Genomic DNA, 21,128 nt, shown 5'->3' on the forward strand with positions numbered 1-21,128 from the left:
CAGAGGTGCACAGCTCTAGCAGAGGCTGCCGGGGTCACATGGTCAAGCTGCAGAGCAATGAATTATGACCTTTATCCATCCTGCTGAGCCCTAAAGCCCCACTGCCATATATCTTACCTGCTTAATGGTCCCTCCCATTTTCTCTGTGTGTCCTTCTTTCTCACTCATCCAACACCACACTATAGAAAACCAGCAGTTCAGGGCGGAAAACGACTTCTCCTTCTATATTTACTGTGTTTTAATCTGAACGTAAATACATTTTACAGCCATTGTTGACCTATTTCTTACTTCCGGTTATTTCACCTGTGTATTTGGTATGCTTAGATCCCATTTACAAAACAATGTTTCATGTGAAAACGCATCGTTGTTTGTCGTTGCAAAAAGGTTTTGTGGGTACACGGCAATGTTTTGAAAACAACTACTCCTGGTGGCAGTTTATTGTGTTTGGAATGAAACCACACACACATGCACGCAGAGAACAATACATTATGAACATTAACAATGGGAGTACACAGACATTTGTATGGACAGACAACAAAGTTGGGTTGTTATTATGGTGACTCTCAACTGTAAAACTACAAAATCCCAGGAGAATATTGACTGGGAGTCATGACACTCTGGAGGCTGCCATTGTTGTTATTGTCCATCTCTGAGCATGTGCAGAAGAAATACTCACTACGGCCATGGCATGCATGCAAAGTAGCAGCATTAGCACCTTCTGCGTGGAGACAGAGCCCAGGTGTTTACAAAAAATTGCATGTTCTCTCATTTACATGGAGACAAAGTCGGCGCATTTTCAGAAAGTTGCATTTTTAGTGGCTCCGGGCACCATTGTCGTGTAAACGGACACCTGAAACGCAACCAAAGATAAGCGTTTTCTACGTAGACACGTCTAAACTTGCTGTGACATGGATCCACAGCATGATGTGTGTTTAAAATATATCTCATCGCAAAGAACTTGGAGTGAAGCCAGAGGATTTGATCACGAGTGTCGTGCAAATTAGTGAGACTTAACCACTGATTCTAGTTACTGATTCAGAAAAGTAGAAATACGTCATTGCAGAAAATAAGTACTTGTTAATTTGGTGTATTACTTTGACCTTAGATGAGGTCGCCCTTATTTTATGCACATAACTGAATTATTACAGTGAAACAAGAGCTGAGCTGTCAGCACGGGGATTCAGTCATTCAGTGGGAGGTAGATCCTCTTTGATCTGGGTGTCCTTGGAAGAAACACTTTTATGGACGGAGGAAGAAAAGGAGGAGCAACTAAACCACTGAGGCGTACCACCACCGTGTCCACAGCTCTCATTAAGGATGATAGTGTGCCGTGTGTACAGTGGCTAATGTTACTTATGATTGGAGATCTTGAGATAATTCATGCATAATAACCAACTCGTCAAGTAAACTGGAGATTATGAAAATAGTAACATAGACTGGAGACAGCACTTTAAAACAGTAATACAACAGTCAGCTCAGTAAACACAAAAGGGTCTGCTGACGTACAGCCCCACAACTCGTTTCAGATGAAAAGTAGTTGCTAGATACTAAAGCTAAGAGTTATGAGCAGAACAGAGAGACAGCAAATCTGCAGCTCGTCTACGCCTCCGACACAAACAGCAACTAAAGCGCTTACCGATGATTCAGTGGTTGTAACATCACTAATTTTAGAATGGCAGTCACTCACTGAAGCAATAGTGAATGTTGTTAGTGTGAATGATGTTGTTAAGTGGACGTTAAGGCGCTGTTTACGCTAAAACAAATGAAAACTGAAAACATTCTGAGCACTTTGGGTGTCCGTTCACATGACAGTGAAAACACAACTTTTTGAAAATGGCTACCGAGGTGGAACTTTCTGAAAATGTCCGCCTCAGTCTCTGTTGAGACAGGGTAAAACACAACCGTTCTCAAATGCTGTGCATGTGCACCACTGCTGTGCTTCTGCATATGCTCAGTAGATGGGCAATAACAAAGACGGCGGTCTCCAGAGTGGCATGACTGCCAGTCCGACTTCTCCTGGGACCAAGATGAACATTGTTTTCAGCGTTTCTGCTGTTTCAGTGTCAAAGGACATTGTTTGCAAAACATTGTTGTGTAAACATGAAACTTTTCTGAAAACTCAAAAATTATGCGTTTTCACATGAAACATTGTCGGGTAAACAGGGCCTAATAAACCTTAAGGCCCCGAGGAGTATAAACACATCTGTACACTAAATATTACATAAATAAAGAGGAGGTTGCAGTAGAAAAACACAAGACATGTTATAATGACCGTGTTTGTGCTGGGGTTGGATGCCGGTGCAGTGCAACCATCATGCTGTAAGAAGAGCAGCATACTTTTACCTTTAATGTCATTAAGTCCTCAGAGTGAAAGGAAATTTATATCATAGATTTAGAGACTTAGAATCTGCTAAAAACAAACTCCTAACTGTCTCATGTGAAGTGATCTATGAGTTTGATTTCACATTAAAGTCCGTTGACATCAAAGACCTTCGCTCCATGAACCTGATTGAGTCAAAAAACCCTAATTGGAGGGAGAAAGAAAAATCTCACAGAAACAGCAAACAAAACAAACATCCGCAATTCCCTCATCGCAAGCATTCCCTCACATCTCCACGGGGATGCATGCACATTAAGATACACCCGCACAGAGAAAATGACTCTCCTCCCAGTGGGATTGTTTGATCTCGAAGATCAAATAGATCAAAAGGTACCACTTTCATCAAATAACATGAATTTCATCAAGGTCGAGCTACAGGACAAGGGTTTGAAATGGGAACACAGCATGTCTCAAACAGCCAGGTACCCCACCAATAATAACCTGCAGTGGACACTAAAATGACAGTATAGAAAGGAATAAGAATATAATCTGTTGGGTTTCAAGGACAAGTAAATGTAAAGGACAGTGGGGAGGGTTTCAACTTCTTGATAACTGTTGCAGCCACACACATCGGGTAACTCTGCTCTTTCATATCGCCCAAAGCACACAGATTTGTGACTTATTGTGCTCTGAGCCCAGTTATTTCCAACAACCTGTTTCATATCAAAACCGATTTTAAACAGTTTTCAGACTTTTTTTTTCCTTAAATGGTTCCAGTTGATACTTTCAAGAAAGGCAAACTAATGTTTGCTTAAGTCTGCTCAGTCATCCCGTGTGTTCATGTCTTTAATCCTCCAGTCAGCTTTAGAATCAATAAGGTGCTCCTCCTCATTAAACAGGGGTTTCATGTAATCATAACTATTGAGAAAACAACAAATCAGACAACGCTAATGTTATGAGTGAGTTTGACAATAGTAAAGTCTCAGTCTGCACTTCCAGCCCTGCATGGCAGCAGGTGAGCGTGACCTTGACAGTGTGTCAAATAAATGGCACCTTCCGGATGAAGTCAATTTGATTGTGATTGGATGAGAAGTATAAGCACATACCATTCCAACACCCTATTTATATTGTACGCAATCCATCGCCCCCACAAGGGAATGACAACTACGAATCACGTCACACCAAGCAAAAGGCACAGAGTTGACAGACTTCATGTAGTACGAAGATGTCTGTAGCAGAGACTCAAAAGCAAACACCAGTGAGGATGCTGGTAGCCGAGCGGGCCAGCCAACTCTTGTACATCCCTGGCTGTACCTGGAAGAATTTTTCAAAATGGTCGGATCCAAAAACAACTTCTTTCAAATGCGCTGCAAGCTCTGTGCACCCAAGTACCATGAGCCAATGCTTTCACAATATAATATAACATCATAGTCATGATAGCATTTAGACAATTGTTGGTTTTGTTGGAAAGTGGGGGAGGGAATTATAGGCCCCTCTGGCTTGCAGCCTAAGCTGGTTTTGTCCTTCATGGCTTTTTTTCATTTTCTCTATACTACTTTTACTTTTATAAGTTGGATTACTGTTACTTGTGACTGTCAACTATAAAACTACCAAGTCCCAAGAGGGTATGGACGGGCAGTCTTGACACTCTGGCGTCAAACATTATTATTGTACATCTACTGAGCATGTGCAGAAGAAATACTTTTTCCCCTGAGACAGAGCGTTTTTGAAAAGTTCCCCCTTGGGAGAAGTTTTCAAAAAGTTGATTGTGGACTTGTCCACACTTTCACTTGTCATGTAAACGGGGCTTAAAGCGTCAGTAACTGCTACTGTGTTCCGTATTTCACACAAAACAAAATTAAGCAAAAAAAAAAATCTACATTCACAATAAATGTTAAATGTGAAACACTGTTTATGATCACATGTAGCAGGAAATGCTGCCCATTTTTAAAAATACAAAATGTTAGTCTTCTTTAGCTGTATCTCATTATTATCTATCTATCTATCTATCTATCTATCTATCTATCTATCTATCTATCTATCTATCTATCTATCTATCTATCTGTGTGTGTGTGTCTGCTACTCTTTAAGAAGCGCAATACGGCTTGTGCAATAGGTTGTGCTTTATTTCCCGTGTCGACTCTCCTGATGAAGAAATGCTTGATAGCAGAGCAACGTTTTGTTATACGGTGGTCAAAAAGAACAATTAAATGCTCCTAAAACCTGCTATAATGTTGTGATTAGTAGAGAGAGAGTTTATTGCATAATCAGAAAAAAAAAAAGAAGTGTAAAGGTACAGTATGTTTGCAACCTTGGAATCCTTTGGACAGATTTTGAATAAAATTCTGAGCTTTCGCAGCATTTGCGCTTGGCAGCGATATGCGGCTGCTAAAAGCGAGGAGATGTGAAAACTTGTAAGAGCACAGGTGTTCTGCCAGAGCCGCTCGCAGAGACACCAAAGGCCCAGATCCAACCTGGGACTCCCGTCACGTCACCTCAATTTCACAGCGGACCGCCAAACAAATCCAGGAAGACAAGTAAACAATCTAAAAGGCTTTTCGTCAGCTGGTAAAGGTCCCAGGCATGAAGCTCCTCTGATGTGTTTTGAGAAAAATTGATATTTATAAAAAATTTACCAAGAAAAATCTTTTAAAATTCAGTATTCCAGCATTTCCTACCCTTCTTTCTAATACAACATCGTCTAGAATCCCATCGTCATAATGTGGTATGAGTAGTTTGTCCTCATAAAGCAGGCAGGGCGGTAAGATAAAAGATCAAAGATTATAGAAACTACATAAATGCAGCTGCTGCTGCTACACTGGAGCCCAAAAGCTTTTTCACACATCATATGTCAACTACTACAGACACATAAGTCCACAATCAATACTCCTCTATGAACCAATGGAGCTGCAATGTTTTGACTGATATGGGCGGTAAATCCAATAAACTCAGGAAAAGTGTGCCCAACGGGAAAATTACAGCATCTGTAGTAGCTTGAAAGGGGTTATAAATTTAAGTGTTATTCAGTTGCTAATGTGCCGGCGAATCAAGACAGAATCTGTTCTTCATTCCGAGAACGCACAAGTGTGTAGTTGTGTGTCTTCTTCACCTAGAATTCATACACGTGCAGGTAAAACATGGAGAAAATAAAGGTCAATCTAGGCCCTGTTGACATGATGTTTTCAAGTGAAAATTCAAAAGGTGAGTTGCTCCGAGCCACTGAAAACATCTCTATGTAGATAGAGCATGATGCACACCATGGCGGTAGTAAATATGTAGTTCTTCTGCTGATGGACAAGATGGACAATAACAACGTTTCCTCCAGAGTGTCATGACTCCCAGCCCAGGACTCCCTCCTGGGACTTGGTAGTTTTCTAGTTGGCAGTCACCGTAATAACAATCCAACTTGGTCATGAGTATTTGAGTATGATTGATTGAAGGGATTTGTATGAATAACTTGTCTACTGAAGTATATTTCAGAACTTGTAGTTCTTACTTTTCTGTAATTAAAGAAGTTTAGACCTGTCAGGTCTCCGTCTGTGGCTACGTTTACACGTCCCCGGGTATTTACAAAACGGTGATAATTCTCTGCATTTGGAAGTTGCATTTTCACATGAACGTGACTACGACTTACCACAAACGATTATTTCTGAAAACTCCGGCCGCCTTGGAGGTCTGATAAAACTCTGTGTCACCGGTTGCATCCTACTCCCCTGGTAAGTGGACATTTACGTCACAATTCATGAAATTGTGTTTTTTTTCCAGGATTCTGATTGAGTTTTATGGCTTCATGCTTCTCACTACACTGCCCTCTACAGGTTTGGCATGCTCATAGCAGCGCTTAACCAGATGTATACGCAGGTCCGTGTCAATGAAGATTTATTGGTAAATGTAGAGGGGGAAAGATCCGTTTTTGTGAAAACCCAGGTACACGTGAACGTGGACGAAGCCTCTCTCTCTCTTTTGTCTGTCAGTTAAATTTTTCTTTTTTGCTTCTGTAATAAACTCAGTTAAAGTTTTACATGGCAATGATTTGAAAAATGACTGTACGCCATGGAAACAATGAAAATGATGTAGTTAGCATGCTCGGCCAGAAGTTGGTGCTGTTGCTTGGTTTTGAACCCACTCTCAAATGCATGCGTTTTAACAGAGTTGGAGCATTTTCAAAGAGTTCCACCTTGGGAGCCGTTTTCAAAAAGTGTCATTTTCAGTGACTGAGCACTGTAAATGGTCACCCAAAATGCAACAAAAGTTTTTGGTTTGTCATATAAAGAAATCCTTAATCGGTACATCTACTGTTACAAGATGTTTATTTTCGTCCTCCTTGGTTTTGTACGCAAGTATCTGTATTTTTACTTTAATAAAAAAATCCTTTTGCTTCTTCTGGAACAAGGTGGTTTCACTTTGGACTAGCAGGTGTTTACCATAGCAATAATAGCTGTTTTTCCCTCACAAGCACATCAAAAACTCAAATTTTTTCCCTGGTTACACACTGGATGGAAACATAAAAAACAACGGTAAGTCATGTCAAAACTTGTATGAAGAAACAGATTTGTACGTGTTGTGTGGCTACAATACATTTTTGGTCAAGAACCAGCCCGATTTTTGTTTTGGCAAATTTCTTGTTTGAGCATTTTTCTGTCAGGCGTTGCCTCAGTCTCCTTCCAACACTGTCCGTCTATTATATTCTCCTTCACTCACAAACAACCTGAACAACCCAACTGGCCTCACTCTGCTATTATCTGGTGGCTCCAGCCTCATTGCTCTTCTTCGCTATCATCTCTCCTACATACATACATGTCCAAACCATGTTTCTCTAACTTTCCCAACAAACTCTTCATAATAGGCTCTTTTTATCATGTGCTCATGAACATCCTCAGCTCTCAGCTCTTCAGGTCATTGCCACCATCTGTAATCCTCAAGACATATCAGGTCTCACTACTGTCTTGTACACAATCTTATTCAACCGAGGCGGGAGAGAATACACCAGATCTCAAGTACCTAAAGCCCGGTCGCTATACAGTCAACACTTTACATTGATCTTGTCCAGTTTTGTGAGAGGAGGATGCTGTCCTTGATAGGATTTAAGGCAGGGGTGTCAAACATACACTGCTCAAAAAAATTAAAGGAACACTTTGAAAACACATCAGATTTCAATGGTGAAAAAAAAATGTTGGATATCTATACTGATATAGACAGTTTAATGTCTCAGGAACAAAAGGATGCCACATCTTTTGATGGAAATAAAAGTTTTCAGCCTACAGAGGGCTCAGTATATAGACACCCCAAAAATCAAAGTGAAAAAATTATGTGGCAGGCTCGTCCATTTTGCCTAAATTCAATTTCTGCAACTCAAAATTCTTTTCAATATCTTGTGTGGCCCCCACGTGCTTGTATGCATGCTTGACAACGTCGCGGCATGCTCCTAATGAGACGACGGATGGTGTCTTGTGGGATGTCCTCCCAGATCTGTCTAAGGGCATCAGTGAGCTCCTGTAAAGTCTGAGGAGCAACCTGGCGGCGTCTGATGGACCGAAACATTATGTCCCAGAGGTGTTCTATCGGGTTTAGATCAGGTGATCGTGAGGGCCATTCAATTGTGTCAATTCCTTCATCCTCCAGATACTGTCTGCATGCTCTTGCCACATGAGGCCGGGCATTGTCGTGGACCAGGAGGAACCCAGGACCTACTGCACCAGTGTAGGGTCTGACCATGGGTGCAAGGATTTCATCCCGATACCTAATGGCAGTCAGACTGCCGTTCTCTAGCCTGTAGAGGTCTGTTCGTCCCTCCATGGAAATGCCTCCCCAGACCATCACTGACCCACCACCGAACGGGTCATGCTGAATGATGTTGCAGGCAGCATAGCACTCTCCTTGGCTTCTCCAGACTCTTTCACGTCTATCACAGGTGCTCAGGGTAAACCTGCTCTCATCTGTGAAAAGCACAGGGCGCCAGTGGCGGACTTGCCAATTCTGGTGTTCTATGGCAAATGCCAATCGAGCTCCACGGTGCTGAGCAGTGAGCACAGGGCACACTACAGGACGTCGTGCCCTGAGGCCACCCTCGTGAAGTCTGTTTCTGACTGTTTGGGCAGAGACATTCACACCAGTAGCCTGCTGGAGGTCATTCTGTGGGGCTCGGGCAGTGCTCGACCTGTTCCTCCTTGCACAAAGCAGCAGATATCGGTCCTGCTAATGGGATGAGGACCGTCTACGGCCCTGTCCAGCTCTCCTAGAGTAACTGCCTGTCTCCTGGAATCTCCTCCATGCTCTGGAGATTGTACTGGGAGACACATCAAATCTTCTTGCAACAGCACGCATGGATGTGCCATCCTGGAGGAGTTGGACAATCTGCGCAACTTCAGGAGGGTTAAGAAATCGCCTCATGCTCCCAGTCGTGATAATGACTCTAGCTAAAGCCAACACTTGTGGAAAAACAGTTGAAAAAGATCAAGAGGGAGGAACTTGAAATGGCCTCCACCTGCAAAACCAGTCCTGTTTTGGGGGCCATCTCGTTGTTGCCCCTCGAGTGCACCTGTTGTTAATTCCATCAACACCAATGCAGCTGAACACTGATTAACAACCCCCTCTGCCATGTACCTGACCAAAACCTTATTAGAAAAGTGCAATTGAATTCATGCCATACCCTGATAAAAAACTGTTCCTTTAATTTTTTTGAGCAGTGTAGGAGCTGTGGGCCAAAACAGGCCTGGAAGAGAAAGAAAACATTGATTTTTTTAAAACAAATTTCTTCACAGTGTTATGGACATTGCACCGTTTTTTTTTGTTTGTTTTTTTATACCGGAGGACATCATGAAAATTGTCTTTATGTTGAAATTGCAGTCATTTTTGAGAGTAATTGTTTGGTTTTTTGAGTGTGAAAATATAGACATTTTCATCACTTACTGTATGTTCTGCGTCACAACAAAGAAAAACTTTATACTTTTAATTTGAAGGTCCTTATGCCACTATTTTACCACTCCAATCCACTCAAGATGAAATTGGACAGTATGAGGCTCCTGAACTAACGTCTTTGACACTGATTTAAGGCAGAGGTATCCAATCCTGGTCCTGCAGGTTTTAGATGCCTCCCTGCCTCTGCACATCTGAATCTCACGCGCTGATCTCATGCTGTCATCATCAAGCTTGTGAAGAAGCCCAATAAGGAGCCACGTCATCGCTATCAGGTATGGTGCAATCGGGAAACATTGAGACACGCAGGACGCCGGTCCTCCAGAACAGGTCATGGTAATGCTTTGTTGTTGTCTCTTACAACTGACAGAAACCCTTCGACCATGTTCATTCTATCGGCTGAGGAGAAGACGAGTCCACACAAGTTTCAGGATGGTCATTGAGGTCAATACTTAGAGGACAAGTTAGTTTAAAAAACAAAACAAGAATAAAGTGAAGAAAAACAATGGAAGTAGTCTTGGAAGTCTTTACAAACTTTAATCAGAAACCACACAGCTTAAACCCAGAGTTGAGATGAGGGCGCTGATAGGCAAACTAATTTCTCATTTATTTCTCATTTAGGTAGATTGGATTGCTTCTCATTGAGGAAATACTGCCGCATTTGGGCAAAAAAATGTCTCACACCGTGCTTCAGCTTAGTTCGCCGTGTCTCTTATTCCCAAAACAATGCCGCTTTCCAGTCTGCAGAGCAAACCTTTGACAAAAGACAAATAATCACACCACTGCTGTGTACACCAGTAGTGTGTAGTACAGCTAACAGGTCAAAACAAAGTCACTAAATTAGTTTTAAACCCTCTTTGGGCTCCAGTCTGGAGGAAATGTCTTCCCCCTCCCCTTAAAATACCCGCAGCCTCCATTTCCTTCCATCTTTCTCTTTCTGTCCTCTAACTCCTGCATGGCCTCTGCTCTGTCAAGAAAGGACTGTCCGTCAGAAACTCCGTAATGAAAAGTGAGCTCCCCTCTCACCTTCCTCCTCCCGCTCTCTTTCAACGCCGACAGCTGCTGTCTCCTCCAACTTTCTTCTTATTTCTTCCCTTGCTGCTCTCCCTTTCTCTCTCTCTCTCTCTCTCTCATCGGTTTGCAAAGTCACAGTGAAAGTCAACAGGCAGGACAGTGGACTTTATGTTGAGAGAATAAAGGTCAGTCTGGTGTGGCATGGTAATGACACAGTACCTGATTTGATGTCTGGTTTTTATTGTAGAGCGGTGATCACTGTCGTCGGCACACTGACCCCATAATAAAAACCTTAAATATTAGATCTTATTCATACAATCCATTCATAAAAACCCAAGCTTTTATTAGAGTAGGGTCCAGCTTACTTGACAGTGTATTCAAGCGAAAATGCAAAAAAAGCATTTTGGGTGTCCTTCAACATGACGATGATGCTCCGAGCCAATGAAAACACAACTTCTTTTGCCTAAATCTGAAGCTGTTTAACCTATGAATCAATGGATCAATGGAATCAGTACATAATAACTGCCAGTGTTTCATTGGATTGAGAAGACTGAAAGCTGCAGAATCAGATCAGAAACCACAACAGCAGCATCAAAGTACATGCAACTCTTCGGTCCAGAACTTTCTCAAAGATTTGTCTGTGTGATGTCTCACACTGATGGAGACCTTTTCTAACTGGCATTAGCTTTTTAAAGAGAGCGCATTCTGTCAAGTCCTATTAAGATTATGGGCAGGCAACAAAATGCCAGCAGGCCAAATCAGGGCAGGTCCAAACGCCTCGACTTGCTTGGTACGTTTTGTACAAAAAGGAGTAATTCTCAAGCTGGAGGGACCCCAAAGACAAAGCAAACCATGATAAGACACTTTCTGCAATTTCAAGGCATTCTCAGAGCTTTCACAAGGCTTTTATTCGCTGTAATGTTTAGGAACATCACAAATCAGAGAGGGGATCTGTATCCCTTTTTCTAAGGCAATTTGTGGCGTTACCACACTAAAGGAAGATTATAAATTCTACGCAGTCACCATAAAACCCAGCAGTGATCCCAAAACACACACTCAGGACCGCAAAATCCAAGGTAAAAATTCCTAAAGGGGTCATATTCTGCAAAATTCACTTTCTAATGGTTTTCTAACAGTAATAATCGTCCCCATACCTGGATTGATGGCCCAGAAGTGAAGAAAGTCTGTCGTCTCTCTCTCTCTCTGTGGCTTGTTTCAGTTTTTAAAAAATGTGTTGCTCCAACGAGCGAATCAGAAATTAGACCCTATACAGTGTAATCAGGGGTTTAGCCAATCCCAATCAAGGTAGACCCTCCCTTTGACCTTCCCACAATTAAGCAGCACTTTACCTACTGTACATGAAAGCTTTCCGTGATTACCAGAATAACCCACTGAAATTAATTGGAAATAGACGGACTCTAATCAAGTCAGGATGAAGCTGCAACGGACGCCATAGAGTTTCAATGCACACAACCTTTTCAGCAAGTGAGTGCTTTACAAGTTTATTTTGTGTCTATTATTTAATATTACTTTGTTTGACATGCTTGGTCTTGAACTGCGGACCTCCTCAGGGTCACAATGACGACTACGATGTTGGCACAAAGCTCTTGGATAAACCTGTTCTGAAAAACCTTCTGACGTCTGGTCAATGATTAACGATCACCGCTGGTCTGGGGATTCAAATGGACTGTCTGTTTTTGTTTGTGGACTTGCGATAGGGCGACGAGCGACGACATAAAAGCCGGAGTCTGACAGGTAGAAGGTGAGACTTGACAGCTCCGGCTTGTTCGTCCCCTAATTAAAAGCAGAAGCGTCGAAATGAGAGTGACTGGTGGCATCTGTATCGTCTCTTTTTACGCAGCGGTGCCATTAGCAGAAAATTGGACAGGCAGAGAGATAAGCGTGCCCTTTAAGAAACACTGCACACACACACACACACACACACTCACAGAAATAGAGGAAATTGGTTGTGACTCTCACCTTTCCTGCTGCAGAGGCTCCTTGGTCCACAGAGAAGCTGCAGAGAAACACATTAAAAGGACAAGTTACTCACATTGGGACGATTCAGTCGCAGATTCTAATATATGCACACAATTAGAGCCTCATGCACTCCAGTCATGGACTGCTCGTGTTAATGGATAAGCAATCAAACACAACTGATCACAAAGGAAATATAAGGTGAGTGCCTGCAGGCGATACATGACTTGCACAATACGTGAACAAAATTGTAAAAAACGAAAGCAATCACAACATTACATCCCATTTTTCGTGGGCTGATTTACTGCATTAAGGAGATTTGGAGCAAATTAATGAAATGATTTCCATGCAGCAACAGCATTAACAGCATATTCTTAATGACTCGGCATTGTAGACGGCAATGCAGGCTAAGATTAGCCACTCTCTCACTGGAGCATCTCGAAGGATTTTAAGGCATCTCTTCAATTTAAGTAAATTTTACAAACATTTTATTTCGATGCAATTTAAAGCTGTTGTGAGGACGTAAAAAAGAAAAAGCAAAAAACCCTCAAGATCTAATCATTTTGTTTATATTTTATTTCTGTGCATCGATCTGTGTTTGTGAGCGTTGCTGTGATCGGGTATAAAAAATGGCCGCCCTCTGATTTATCGGTGTCGTCACGCGCCGGCCAATCAGCGGCCTGCCGTCTGCCCACGTCACATCGTCTACTCGCCTGAGCTCGCTTATGACCTCTGCTGCGCTGGTGCCACGGAAGCGCGTGGAAACTTAAAACTTTCATTGCCTTTTTGGTTTCCGTTTACTCGGAGTCACAGAAAATTGCAACTTTTTGAAAACGGCTCCAAGATGAAACCTTTTGAAAATATTGACTCCATGTGAACTTGGGAAAACAAAACTATTCTGAAATGCTGCGACTGCGTATACACACCTCAGACGTATGAAATAGTTCTTCTGCACAAGCTCAGTCAATGGACAATAAGGACAACGTTTTCCTCCAGGGTGTCATGTGCCACTAGTGTACCAACTAGTGTACCAACTAGTGGCCCAACATGAAAACTACATAGGAGTGAGGGGCGGCTGTAGCTCGGTTGGTACAGCAGGTCTTCTCTCAATCGGATGGTTGCGGGTTCAATTCCTTGTCTGTCCACATGGATACATGCGATAAACAGTGTAAAGCCCTTTGGGGGCTGCTTTCACGTTGGAAAAGTGAAATCCATCTAAATAGTTTTTTGCCGTTTCTGTGTAAACATCGTTTTCCAAACATTGCTGTGTAAACCTGAAACTTTTCTGAAACACGAAAACGATGCGTTTGCACTCGAAAACGTTGTGTAAATGGGGTCTAGTGAACACTTGAATCCTGGGTTACTCTCGCCATGTGCCGTCCCTGTGAGTGACAGATTAGACCATCGTGAGTACGTACAGGCCGGCCTTGAACGCATCTTTTTGTCTTCACCTGACTAGCAAACTGATGCCCACTGAAAGTGAGTACAAAACCTCATCATGCAGAGGTTTAATATTCCAGTTGCAAACGCTGAGAGCAACCAAACCATTAAAGCTTATTTCCTGAGTTTTCCAGCTAAGGTGCCGTCCACTCACACACACACACACACACACACACACACACACACACACACACACACACACACACACACACACACACACACACACACACACACACACACACACACACACACACACACACACACACACACACACACACACACACACACACACACACACACACACACACACACACACACACACACACACACACACATTTCAGAACTTAAGAAGGAAAAGGAGATTTGAAAGTATCTTCACTGACAGCTTTTCATCCGGTTTGGAATATATTTTGAATTTATCACAGACTGATAAACACGACGAGGGATTTTGAAGTCATCGTCAAGGATTCCTCTGGCCCTGCGCGACGTGGCAGGAGCTGCTTTGCAGAAAGACGATTTCAGAGGAAATGTGTGGCGTGCATGTCTCCCAGCCAGAGTCTTCAGTAAATTTAAAGCACAGATACCACAATGCATGTCATGAAAAACCCACCAACGCTCTCCCCCTCCCGAGAAAATACATGAAAAGCCGTTGCAACGTGTCATTTTTCCCGCCCTGTATTCCCGCTTGCGCAAAATGGCTCGAGTCGGTGTCTTCACATCCTTGAGCGCTCGCAAAACAGAAAGCCTCTAAATCCACCAGCAAATGTGACAGCTCAAAGAGCCACCTCAGGGGCCCCCCAAAAAACAAAGGACGCCGAATTAAACAGCAGCCTCAGAAATGCTGCAGTCCCACCTGCAGCCGCACATGAAAAAAAAATTAAACCTTGTTTTGGGATTCCAATTCAATTAACCCGCTGGACTTTGGAGACCAGATCCAAGCTTGTCTTTTTTTCCTGCAGATTTTGAAATGCCTCCTCCCTGGATGCAGTCTTTGTGAGGTGGGATAATTGTCAGGCTTTAAGGACAAGACATTTATAAAACTGTGAAGGTGTACAGCACTTTAATCTCGCCCACTTCAAATATGCTAATTTTGGTAATAACACAAGCAGCTGAAACTTTACCAAACACATTGAGTTTAAACTGGACTGCCTGGTGCGGCATGGTAACTCCAGCGTCTTACATTTAGGAAGACATACATGGAAACGTATATTCACAAGTGAAAAGGGTTTGCATGTACCCTTGAAATGTTGACAGAAATGAGACAAAAACATCAGGTTATCTTTCAAACAGTACTTTTTCGTGAAGGTGATGACCTTAAACCAAACAATGGGACAATTGTGGTTATAGGGTCCTTTCATGTGACACTGGAACAAGAAGGAGAAAGCATGAATCCAGAAGTTGGTCACATCAACTTGCTGATTTGTGAGCACTGTGTTGTGGAGGTTTGAATAATTTCACCCATATCACATGTGACCATCCATGTCATTTATAACTTGTTGGATTTGTCAATATGTTTACCAAAATGATCGAGCAAATACATAGATATGTTAATGAGCTCAAAGTATTATTATTATCATCATCATTATTATTAATATAATTTTTTTACAATTGTATTATTATTATTATTATTATTATTATTATTATGTAAATAAAATACATTTCTAAAATAAAGTAAAGCAGAAAATCAGTTTCACATAATTTTCTTTACCCTGTTCCACTCAGTTCCTGTGTAAATTGAAGTAGTAAACCTCGTTACTGTGTTTAGTCTCTTGCCAGTCCCCCTGAAATAAACCACAATAACTGCCAGAGATACTCATGAGCTGACTTTGTTCAGATCAACAGCGTGCAGATAATACAGGAGAACAATGGTTACATAAACACACAGTCTGTTTGGACCAACTGTCCAGCCGACAGTTTTCTACAACGCTCTTTCCTGTGTAGCTACTGACAAACTGTACTTTTTTCCTTTCTTGGCGACAAAGATTTCAGCTTAAATTTGTCTCTTTGATATTCTGGAGCACAAGTGACCTCCAATAAAATAACTGGTTTAAGATGGGATCAAATTGTGGTTAAAAATATGCAGTCATGTGTTCACTTTGACACTTGATTGTTAAAATATATATGAACTCCACACAGCAAAGTAAGAAAGGAGAGATTCCTTTATTTCTCTCATATTACGACAGTAGAATTCTCAACTAATATTAGAACAATAATGTAATAATTTGGCCCTTTTTCTCTGTAATAAACCCTTAATTTAATAAGTTGCCAAAAGTGCAAGAAGCTATTCATTATTAATGGTAAAAACATTACACAATAATACAAACAACGTAATAACTGATAATATGATTGAAGTAGCATTACAAAAACTTTCCCAATCTAGTAACTGCAGCCAAAATTGTGATCAATTCTTGAAATGAAAGCATTTTTCAGGTTTTCTGCAGTGTGAAAAATAAGTATGGTGACTGGGAAAGTAGTCGTACTCATTGATTGAGGATAAAAAGAAAATTTAAATTGACTTTATTTTATCAGGAAAGTTGTGTGAGACAAAACGACCACCTTTACAAGCAAAGCCTGGCTATGGGTTATCATATAATGCTGTAAACTCTCTCTAAATAATGGCTGTAAAGAAAACCTTTCATAGGTTTAGGCGCCTTGCTCAAAGGCACAGTGATGTTGATGTTGTTGGCTTTAACCGAACCACCAAAATCCAGTGATTCAAACTAGCAGCCTTCTAGATACAAGCTGGCTTCTCTAACCTGTAGTACAACTACAGCATGGTGGAGCATTCTCAATTCAGAGTATTTCTACTTTTTGGAACTCATCCTGTTTTCACAAGAAGTGAAACATTAAAAAAAAAAAAAAAAAAAAATCTGTGAAATGTAAGCCCTTGATGAATGAAAAGAAGGAAAACTAATCTTCCAGATTTGGTGCACCTTACAGTTGAGTCTGCCTCCTTGAGCTCATTAGTTTTTTTCTCTTTATGCGCCAAGGAAAGTAAATCCTGTACTCGGTGGAAATGAAGTGCATGCATTTGAGTAAGTGTGTTAAAATGAGCTGTTTAAAGTCACACACACACAGAGAAAACCCTGGCAGTTGTCTGAGTGATGTCTTCATGTCCTTACAGGGACACAAATGAAGACTTCAGGAACAACATCATCCCGTCTCCACCTCTGAGCTGCCGAGCTCGTGGAAAACAAGAGTGTCTGGGGAGCTTGAAGCAGACATGCACCGCGCGTGGATGTAAATACTGAATAATACCTGGATCAGTCTGCATTGGAGAGCGAGAGTTGTGTGATATTGATTTGATGACAACATTCCTCTGTCAATTCCACCAGCTTTAATTTGTCTGTGGGCGCATGGAGGAGCTGATCAGGTGGAGGACCGAGTGGAGTCGGCGGCAGCAGCCGGCCCGTTACGTGACATCAGATGGTTCAGGACTGAAGGAGAACAGGATGTTGCTCTCTGTTCTCCTCAAATCCATCTGGAAAGGCTTTTTCTTTCTTTCTTTCTTTCCTTCCTCCGCAGCTTGTTTTCTTTCCTGATTTAGATGATCAAAGCTGGCAGCTTCACTTTTTCATGATCTCAGAATAGAGTGGGATGTATTCATTTATTGAAGGAGGAACACCAAAGACTCAAACTGTAACAAGTTACATCACAAAGTAACAATTTTGTTCCCTTTGTTCGATGGGTGAGAAACATGGACATTTCAAAACACTATTATCAAAGGATTTGTGTCGTTATATTTGTCCAAAGTCTCCGTTTGAAACTTTAGTTTCCCCATCATCTCCTCCGTCATTACTGTAAAATGATTTCCTTCAAAACAAAAGCTTTAATTTGTCCTCTTTCCAGTGGGCATAGGGCTGAATTTATTACGTGTCTACATACAATGTGAGACTTGCATATTTCATTGTGATAGGCTGGTATAAGTTTGGAAGGTCTGTAACAGGTGAGGCTGCACGGTGTGTTGTTGTTGTCGGTGGGAATTCCCTCGATCGGAGACTTTGTGTGTGGACGAGGGCAGCATGATAATAGATAAACACGTAATCATTTTTAGTATTGCGTTATGGTTTATCACGGGAAAGCAAGATGCTCCAGTCCAATCCATGCCATGAAAGCCAGCGACCTCGTTGCTGTTGAACCAACCTCAAACCCATGCTGTCAGGGGGGAGTTTGTCAAAATACCCATAATGCAACAGCTATAGGATAAGTTTTTTGGGATATTTCACTATTTTACATTGGAAGGTTTCAATAAAAAAATTTTTATGTTGAAATTGTAGTAATTTTCAGTGCAAACGGAAATATTTTCATCACGTTTACTCTGCTCCACAACCAAGATAAACTACAACGTTCAAATTTAAAGGTTGTTATGGCACTATTTTAACGGCCCTGCCCACTTGAGATGAAATTGGGTTGAATGTGGCCGGTAAACAAAAATGTGTTTGACACCGCTGCCTTATGATAAATACGAATACTTCAGTAGATGAAATGAAGGTCTTTGTGCCTTGAGATTTATTCTTCCAAATAAAAGGGCTCTCTCTGCCATGCAAATATATATATTTTAATGAGTTAATCACAAAATATAACTAAGCTTAATCTTTATTATGTAAAATTATGTAAATGGGAAAATAAATGCACATTGCGTGGAAGCCTATCACTGCTCAGTTAGTCATTTCTGATATATACAGTATATTGCTTATGTTGAACATTAAATCTGCAATATATTTTGCAGTCGTAGTCATGAGTTAACGTGTCTAAATTAACTTTGTTTACCTTTATGCTATTTTGACGTGAGACTTAACTTTTTAATCACTCAAGCTTTCAGTGAGCCAAAACTTTTCCAATGACTTAATTTAGACTTTTCAATAATTTCAGTTTTCCAATGACTTGACGCTGGACTTTTCCATGACTTCATACTTGCATGTGCTTCTACAGTCTGAAGTCATGCATTTGAGTCAACTGTGTTACTCTTGACACCCCCAATAGGTTGAGAGGGTGAATATGAGTGTGTCTACATTGTGATGGACTGGCGACCGGTCGCTTCCTTCGCCTTTATTCCTTCAACTGTGTTCAGGATGGATGAATGGACATAAATGAGGTATATACTGCTTTCTGTATCTTCTACCATCAAACAACATGACTGTGAACACTTTCCTCTTTCTTTTCAACATAAATCCAGTCCAAAACTGTAAAAAGTAATGAGCCGCCATGTTTATTAATACATAATCCTTATCGGTGAGCACAGTCAGCAGAGTACACTTCTCCTGTTAACAGCTGGTGGCTGAGCTCCAAGAAAAGAACTATGGTCTGACCTTCACATATTACAATGTACAGCCAGTAATAATATGTCAACTGACATTGATAGAGGCCTTTGGCACATATAGTCAGTTTGGCTATGGTGCAAATTGGTGATATCAATCATGCAACGCTCCGACGAGCCTGTACTTGTAGCTGAATGTTGATCAGGAATGTGTGAAACCTTGCGCAGGACAATGCCACAGATTCCGTATTATATGCAAAATTTTTAAAATATTATGGTGACAAATGTTAGAAAGACTCCAATTTACTGTACAATTGTATGTATGTATGTATTTGTGTAGTTACTGACTACTGTACTCAAACTGCATAGTAATTAGCTTTGCTTATATGAAATGTATGCAACATGCAGCAACACGGGGTCTGAACACACAAATGAATGCAAATATGTAAATGCTGGAAACCAATGTTCATTGCACTACAGTTCTAAACATGCATTCGTGTAAAACGGCACAGAATCACAACAGCAATTGTTCGCCAACTGTTCCTGTGATTGTCCAACCTCAGATTCTCAGTGCTCAGTGTAAGATAGATCGATGTTAGAGATCAAAATTAGATGAAACAGTCTGTCCCCTTATCAATAAATGATATGAAAACTTTTTGAAGTTTTATCTGAGAGTTAGACTCGATTTCAGAGTTTTTTTTTTTTTTTACTGCCAGAACTCACCCTGCAACGCTGCTGTTGGCAGAGCTCTCACCGATCTGCGAGCTGGCGATCCACTTGGTCTCCCCCACCACCGTCCTGGCGTGCGGTAGTCGGCCCACGTCCTTCACCGTCATCATCAGGTGCCGCGACGACTTCAGCACCCGGACGGCCTCGTCGTGCGGGATGCTCAGGAAGCTGCGGCCGTTCACCTCCAGGATCTGGTCGCCGACCTGCAGGGAGGGGAGCGAACACAGAGGTGCACCGGAGGGGACTGAGCAAGGCGAGGATGGATCGGGCAGAAGCTGTGGCACGCACAGGTTCAGAGGTCAAAGGGTCAAACAGAGGTCATGTAACGGATAGAGGTGGTAGAAGGTAGTGAAGAGATTAGAGCGATTCTTCTCAGGTTGGGCAGCCAAAGTAATCACACAGGGAATAAGGTAGTTTCTGCTCACTGCGTTCTTAATGTCTGGAACTGTTTAATATGTCATCGACTAGGTTTTCATTTGTCGTTCTGAATTCTAACAAAGGGCTCATCCTGGAGGCAGAGAGAGAACGGTAGTGTCCATACTAAACACAACCTTGAAACGTAGCCTCTATCTCCTGTAATGTAACCCTCATCTCTGGTGAGAGAAGGTGAAGCACCACCTCACTCTCCGAGTGCCTCTTGATCTCTACGTCTGCCCTGCTTGGATTAATCTCACTGCTATCAATCGAATATATATACTGATATCTGTCAGTATGTTTCAGAAGAGGAAATGCCCCGTTTACACGACAACGTTTCAAGTGAAAACGCATCATTTGTGTGTTGGTGTTTCAGGCAATTATTTTATAAACGATGTCTGTTTCCATGGAAATGGCAGAAAAATCAATACATTAGTTTTAATTTACGTAATGAAACCACACACACAATACGCAGAGAACAATACAATACATTATCAATGGGAGTACACAGACATTCATATGGACCGACCACCAAGTTGGATTGTTATTACAGTGACTGTCCACTATAAAACTAGTCCCAGGAGAATATGGACTGGGAGTCATGATACTGGAGGAAACACCGTTGTTATTGTCCATCTACTGAGCATGTGCAGAACAATTATTCATTACAGCTGGGGTGTGCATGCGTAGTAGCAGCAATTCCAGGCTTTTTCACAAACTTGCTTTTCCTCGTTTATAGGAATGACGTAGTCTGACTTTTTTTAAAAAGTTCCACCTTGGGAGCCTTCTTCAAAATAGTTGTGTTTCCAGTGACTCGGAGCGCAGATGTTGTGTAAACGGACACCCAAGACGCAACAAACGTTTTGTGTTTTCACTTGAAAACGTTGTCATATAAATGGGACCAAAACTATGTATGTGAATAAACACGGAAAATGTTTAATACGAAGATACCAGTAAAAACCCTCTGAAATATTACATCTTAGCACCTAATATTTGCATTATGAAGTCATGCTGTTATAATATGTACAAAAGAAGGCCCTTCAATATCCCGTTTTCACTGAT

The 21,128-nt window shown here is 41.5% G+C and overlaps 1 protein-coding gene across 1 annotated transcript in view; it reads right to left on the reverse strand.

The window, feature by feature from the left end:
• Positions 1-21,128, reverse strand: part of whrna (whirlin a) — a gene marked incomplete at its 5' end in the record, with an annotated part of 229,962 nt that overhangs the window by 54,833 nt on the left and 154,001 nt on the right. The window contains 2 exons of the mRNA XM_080477670.1: positions 12,230-12,266; positions 19,647-19,855. Coding sequence (XP_080333796.1) covers positions 12,230-12,266; positions 19,647-19,855 — 246 coding nt within the window. The remainder of the gene's footprint in view (positions 1-12,229; positions 12,267-19,646; positions 19,856-21,128) is intronic.

Source organism: Lipophrys pholis (genome assembly GCF_963383615.2).
Source record: "Lipophrys pholis genome assembly, chromosome: 12".
Lineage (NCBI taxonomy): Eukaryota > Metazoa > Chordata > Actinopteri > Blenniiformes > Blenniidae > Lipophrys > Lipophrys pholis.